Here is a 7,411-nt window from a genome sequence, read left to right on the forward strand (position 1 = left end):
TATTTTTTATAATCGTCAATGTTCGATCTAATTTACACGAATCTCAATTAATCTTACCGAACAATCAGTTAAATCTACTACATTTTTTAAAATTATTTTAATTTACCTTAATCTTTTTAGACCAATGAATCAACTCACAATGATTTATCGGCACCAATTTTCAATTTTGTTTTTCGTCTTCAAAATGTTTACTCTTGTGGAGTTAAATTTTTCTTAATCTAAATTTATTAAGGAAAAAATATGTCGAGATTTGTTAATATAGAAATTCACGTGTTATAAAATTATTATTTTGCTCACCTAATTTGACACATGATATTATATAGGACACAGTCATGCTGCTTGAAGAAATAGATTTTATTCCTATGGACAAATAAAATTGTGTGTATTAAGTAGCATGGAAGGGAGTTCTTTTCGTGAGCTGATCTAAATGTTTGTGTCCAAATGAAATTTAAATTGTTTCTTTTCTAAATAACAACCACAAATTACGTTATTGACCACGTTAAAAATATGTCTCTCTTGCTTTCCTTCAAGCAAACTTGATCGATGGAAAAAAATAGTGACTCAAAATAAGAGGAGTAGGAGAAGACGTCGAGATCATGACAATAATCATTGATAGGCTTCGATTGAGAGAGAATAACGAGAATTTTTTTTTTTTTGTCAGATTTCGCTTTTAAGTGAGTTACTATCACGATTACACAAATTTTTGAACTAATAGATATTTGGATTCTACCTATCATCATTGTTATTCCCTCTCTCCACAAACTACCTTCTCCTCTAAAATTGCCTTGGCTTCCAATTGGTGTTGGAGGGTCGTGATAACAAGCAATACTAAGCGTTAGATAAGGGATCAAAGAGATTACGCAAGAGTGATAAAAAGGGGGAGAACTAACGAGAGTGAGATTGAACATAGTGAGAGAGAGAATGAGCGAGAGCAAGAAAGAGACGTGAGTGAGACCAAGAATTAGTTGAGAACGAGTACGAGGAAGAGACGTGAGGTTGAGAGAGAGAGGGAGACAGAAACATGTTTTAATCATAAATGTATTTTAGTTTGGTGCGAAGTCAATTGTGTGACCCAAAACACTATCAAAAATAAAACAAACCCAGAAGAAAAAAAAATTAAAAAAAAAAAAGCTAACAAACTAATATAACACTTCATAATAGTGGAGACTAAATTTAATCATAGCCTAAAATTTAAAGTCTCTGTGAACTAAATAAATACCACGTACAAAATTTAAAATTAAATTTATGATTTAACAAAAGCCAGTCTCAAAAGGGGTAAACTAGAGAAGCTTTTTTAACATTTTGTAATTGTTTTCATTTCGTTTGGTAAATTATATTTTCACTCGTTTCATTTTGGTTATTTGGTTATTGTACTTTTAAAATTGTTATTTTAGTCAATGTAATTTTAATTATTTTTCATTTTAATACCTATAATTTAAAAATATATGATTTGGTCTATGTATTTTAAAAATCGACTATTTTTATCATTATTTATAACATTTATATACGACATAAACCTTTAATACAATTTTATGATTATATTTGAAAAATAATAGTAATTGAAATGTTATGTTAAATTTGTGACAGAAAACAAATAAAGAGATGAAAAAATTCAAAGACCAAAATAGTAGCTTTTTTTAAGAACAGTAATTAAAATAAACAGTAACCCTAATAAATTAAAACGGAAAAATTATTGAGACCAAAATAATATTTAAATTTGTGTATTTTATTATTATTTTTTGTTAGGAGTCTATGGAGGCAATAAAAAGCCTATATTTCGTAAAATTGAAACCTTATACCGATGGACGTGGGGTTTATGTCTACAAATCATAATTCTTTTATTGCTTAAATCTTTGGCTTAAGCCATACGCATTAATAAATATAGCTTGTTAGACGGTGACTTCAATCAATTTCTTTTTAACAACTTTAGAATTATGACTTTTTTGTTTATTTATTTATATCTGAATTTCAGTTAATACTTTAATATATATTTTTCAAAATAGAATTTTAAATGCTTGGTTATGATATCTGTCTATATACTTATTATTTTTTTCAAAATTACCTGTGACAAGATGGAAAATATTAAATAATTGACTCTTCATTTATTTTTGCATTTCTATCTCTTATATTTAAACAATTTAATAATATATTTTCTTAACATGCAAATATTTTTCTGGAAGGAAAATATATATTTTTTAATTTTTGCCATTAAAAAGATGGAGAGATAATCATGTTGGATTGAAAATTAAACATGAATAATTAGATAATAAAACTGCCAGTATTATGGCTTGCAGTTACAGTTACGCCCAAATAGTAAGTAATGAATCATAGCCAGCTTTCTATTACCAAGAAAGAGCAAGCAATCTTATTCTTGTGTAATTTACAGCCAAATTATTAATTCCTTTAATGCAGAATTCTAAAGCGAGGACATAGATATTTATTAAATTTAGAATAAAATATTAAAATAGGGCAAAATATTTATTAGATATCTAAAATTTTAATGATTACTAAAACAGGGGCAAATGCAAAATTATAATTAATAAATGTCTTTTTTTTATTATTATAACTAGATTAAAATATAATTTTAGTCTCTCTGTACTCTTAATATTGGTTAGAAAAATAAAATAACATAAAATAAGTTATTGATTTAAAATTTTGAAGTTTCAATCCGGCAAAGTGAGAACTGAGACGTGGAAACGACACGAATGCTTTATTTGATCATTAAAAAATTGATTTGAATACGACGTCGTTTTCAAGGTGTACTGATCTATCTTGAAAAGAGCGGGAAGGGAAGACAAAATTTTCCCACTTTCTTTGCTTTATATTTTATTTCTTTTTCTGGAAAGAAGAAAACTTTTAATTTAGTAATCTTAATTCTTTCATTTTGCTATTTCAAATTTCAACGCATATTTCTTTTAAGATGAAAAAAAATCAAAGCATAAAAGGTAAAAATATGATACGAATTTATTTAATGAAAAAGTAATTAATATAAAATTTAATATGTACGTAATAAAGTGCAAAGATGAACATAAAGTCATTATAAGGATTAAATATTAACATAAAGTCATTTAATTAAATAGCGTATTATTATTTGAGAGTGTTTTTTTAAGTAGATATTTATACAAATTATATCCGAGTTTCTGTTAAATAGTTTATGAAAAATTAATCGCAAATGTCTCCTTTTCTTCACAACGTAAGGTTGTTTACGAGACAAAAAAAAAAAAAAGATTTTAGTTTTAGCACAAAAAATTAAGAGATTAAGAAAGAAAAAAAATACGAGAAATAGTTTTTGATCCTAAAACAGTGGCAGCCATTGTTGTAGGCCACGTTGAACAATCTCGTGGGGGCGTCGATTTCAAGACGGGAGCTGCTACATTCACATTTCACACACAACTCCAATTTTCAGTATATAAAGGAGAATGTAGAGGCAGAGGGAGAGCATTCCGCACCATAATCAGCACATCCAGAAAGTGAAGAAATCGATTTCAAGCTTCAAGCTATGGCGACCCTTCGTGTTCCTCATGATGTTCCTCCCCCTAATGCCGATGCAGAAGCCATTAAAGAAGCTTTCAGAGGTGATCGATCTTTGTGCATCGGCGTTTTGTTTTGTTTTGCTTTCTTTTTACTTGGGTTGATCGGTTCGTTTTATGATGATCGGATTGTGGCTTGATTTTGAAATCGTAAGAGATATGTGTTGTGATTGTAGGGTGGGGGACTGATGAGAAGGCCATAGTCGCGGTCCTCGGCTACAGAAATGCAAGTCAGAGGAGGCAGATCAGGATTGCTTACGAACAGCTTTTTGAAGAGGATCTTGTTAAGCGCTTTGAATCTGAGCTCTCTGGCCACCTCGAGGTACTTTTTCTTTTTCATCGGTCGTCACTGATCTTGTTCATCGCATTCTTGCTCGTCACTCTTCTTATCTTAATCGATCGTCTTATATTCTTCTCATCATCGGTATCTGATACTTCTCTCTTTGTCAACGAGATCATCGCGATCCTCAATAGTGATTATAATCGTCAAAACCATTGGAATTTCTGCTCACTTTTTTAAGATCGACCGATTCTTGTGTTAATACGATTTTTGCTTAATATTATTGTTATACAAGCTGAATCGGAGCTTAATTGTTTGTTGCGGAAACAGAGAGCTGTGTACCGATGGATACTGGATCCAGAAGACAGAGACGCTGTATTGGCCCACGTTGCCCTAAGGAAGCCCGAGGAAGATTTTGCAGTGATTGTCGAATTTTCTTGCATTTACTCGCCTGAGGAGTTCTTGGGGGTCAGAAGGGCGTACCAGCACCGATACAAGCATTCCTTGGAGGAAGATGTTGCCGCCAACACTCACGACGATTTTCGCAAGGTCCGTAACTTGTTCCTCATCCATTGTATTGACTCGATTATCCATTGATACTGATTTTCTTTGGCTCTCTCGACGGTCTGTGTTCGGATCTCTGAATTTGGGTAAAAATCCACCATCGCCGTTTCACAGATCAACTTTTCAGTTTTGCTTTGGGAATTCAAATCGTTATAGTTGTTTCGAGAATGACAAACTTCTCATCTTATTGATTTATTTTATTAGTAATGTCTGATTCCGATGCTTTCAATTAAGAGGGAAAAAAAGTGTAACGCATCAAGGAAGTCTCCATAGTCTCAGTTGAAACAGTGCTCTAAGAGGGAAGATATGCCTTCCATTTAATATAGAGATTCTATCCCACGTTCTGAACTGAAATACTAATGAAAAGGACCACGTGAATTAGCATACAACTTATTCATAGAAGGCTACTCTGGAATCGGAATAAGAATATAAATTCTAAATTAGGGGAAAACCCAGAATCGAAAACAGAATAAAAGGATTAGGGATCTAACATATTGGGAGAATTTGATAGTTTTCTTTAAGAACATTATATTACAACCTATAAATGGACACATGAATGCCTAATCGTTTGAGTTGTGATCAGGTTAGCGAGAACTTATAAATAGGCACATGTATGCTTAATCATTTGAGTCGTGTGCTCTGGTTCGGGAGAATTTGATATAGTTAAAAGAGGCTAAAATGATGCAATTTTAACATAAAGATTGTATTAACACTACAAATTTTACTCTAATGTTAATACGATGGAGAAGATTTAACTAGAATGGAATGGCATGGAAAGTTTCAAGTGTTTTTGGATTGTTGATTGCTGACTTGTGACAAATCATTGCAGCTGTTGGTGGGATTAGTGGGTGCATACCGTTACAATGGAGAAGAGGTAGATGCAAGGCTAGCCAAATCAGAAGCTGAGATACTTGAGCGTGCAATCAAAGAGAAGACCTTCCATCATGAAGATGTTATAAGGATCCTAACCACAAGGAGTAAGGCACAGCTGGTTGCAACTTTCAATCACTACAAAGATGACAATGGCATTTCAATCTCTAAGGTATAAAACCAAGAGTAGAGATACTAATTTACATTGATATCAAGATAAATGATATAAAAGTTTATATATGAATCATATTAACCAAACCCATTGGATAGTTCATCACATTGTAATTGTGCTTAACTTACCATGTTGGAGTTTTAAGTCAGTGTCATTTTTTGCAGAAATTGGCTGAAGATCCCGCATCCAATGCATTCACCGAAGCTCTACGAACCGTGATCCGATGCATCAATGACCCTACGAAATACTACGAGAAGGTGAGGAACTCTCTCTCTCTCAAAGTAGATTACACTTATGTACATGTTTTAATAAGTTTTCCTATACCAATCCTGGCCTTGGAGATCTTCACTGAATAGAGAACTGAAAAAAGCTTCCATTTCTATACCAATCCTTGCATGTTCTTCATTATCTCGAGCTGATTATCAATCAACATCATCCTGAACTGAACACTCTTGAGTTTTCAGGTGGTGCGCAATGCAATAAAGAAGATTGGGAAGAGTGATGAGGATGCATTGACCCGAGTGGTGGTGACAAGGGCGGAGAAGGACTTGGGTCTGATAAAGGAGGCTTATCAGAAGAGGAACAGCGTTAGCCTTGAAGATGCTGTGGCCAAGGAAACCTCTGGCGATTACAAGCACTTCATCCTTGCTCTTCTGGGTAACCAAGCTGAATAAGAACTCTGCCTCTTATCAATAAAATGATATTTTACCCTATGAGTGTGTTTGAATCGGCTTGTAAGTAGTGTTGTTGTTATATGATATATAATAAGCTGCTTGTGTTGTGAGGATTGTGTTTTGTTGAAGAAATGCTTGGTTTTTTGTAATGAGAGGACATGATGGTGTTGTTAATTAAGTTGTGGTGTTCTTAAGTTTCTTTGTTGTGTCTGGTTTTGATCATCTCTCTCTGTTTCTAATTTCTTTAGAAAATAATGTGATGTTGGGTATCAAATCGTAGGAACAAAGGGAGTTTATGGAGTGAATTTGAGAAATTTATGGTTGGAATGAATTTTCCATTTTGACCCAACGTTTAAAATTATTTGGCAAGTGTTGGTTGATGTTTATAGTCTTAGTTTATGAAAACCAAGAAAAGTACAAATTAAAAAAAAATAATTTGGTACAAAATGTGGGATATGTTCGGTTAGAGATGTATGTTAATTACTATGTTAATTACTACAGAGATGTATGTTAATTACTATGTAATTGCTACTGAGGCATAATTTTGGTAAAAAATTTAATTTAGATATATTAGTGGGGAAGGTGAGAAATCAATAGCCTAAACTTTAAAAATTAACCATTTTAGTCTTCATCTTTCTTTATTTTTTTTATTTTTTTAGTTATTTTAACTTCTGATCTTTCTATTATCTAATGTTGGCCTGCTCAATATCTGTTAAATGATAAGAACTCAATTGTTGAAAAATCACAACTTTATACATGCATTTAATATATATTATAAAAAATATTACAACTTTTTAAAATTTATAATTTTAGGTTTTTTTGTACAATATTTTTTTTCAAGGTATAACAAATGTTTTTTTTAATATCACATTAGAGTTGGGGTTTGAATTGAATTATCGTACAATTTCCCAAACGATTCCTTGAAAATCAATTCAAATTGATTTTAAATTTTTCTAAAGTCAATTTTTTTAATTTGCCAAACATGATCAATAAAAAAGAAAATGATTTCGATGGCAAAAATGAGTTTGATCATATCAAAATCACTCCCAAACACACTGGAGTTGTTGAGGTCATCTCTCAACATTATTAGGTCATTCTACGTCCAGTTTGTTCATCAATCATTAAATTACTGTTTTATTAACATAATTAGCTACATCATATATTATCTGACATGTGAAACTCAACTTACCCGTTAGTAAAATTCGACCCACTAATTAACAAAATTAAAAATTTTCTTGGATAGAAAAATACAACATAACACGTGGACCAATAAAGTTAGCTCGATATTGTCAGATCCTTCCAACTAACCAAACGGAGAAGA

At 31.8% G+C, this 7,411-nt stretch overlaps 1 protein-coding gene across 1 annotated transcript; it reads left to right on the plus strand.

Moving 5' to 3' along the window:
- Window positions 1–3,402: 3,402 nt before the first annotated feature.
- LOC111010079 (annexin-like protein RJ4) lies at window positions 3,403–6,284 on the plus strand. The gene is made up of 6 exons (XM_022283379.2): window positions 3,403–3,575; window positions 3,707–3,852; window positions 4,141–4,359; window positions 5,204–5,416; window positions 5,581–5,673; window positions 5,881–6,284. The coding sequence occupies exons 1-6, from the start codon at window positions 3,500–3,502 to the stop codon at window positions 6,088–6,090; spliced, it is 957 nt and encodes a 318-aa protein (XP_022139071.2). The 5' UTR covers window positions 3,403–3,499; the 3' UTR covers window positions 6,091–6,284.
- The last annotated feature ends 1,127 nt before the right edge of the window (window positions 6,285–7,411 follow it).

Source organism: Momordica charantia (genome assembly GCF_013281855.1).
Source record: "Momordica charantia cultivar OHB3-1 chromosome 9 unlocalized genomic scaffold, Mcharantia_2.0 BLBB01000009.1, whole genome shotgun sequence".
In the NCBI taxonomy this organism is placed as follows: Eukaryota; Viridiplantae; Streptophyta; class Magnoliopsida; order Cucurbitales; family Cucurbitaceae; genus Momordica; species Momordica charantia.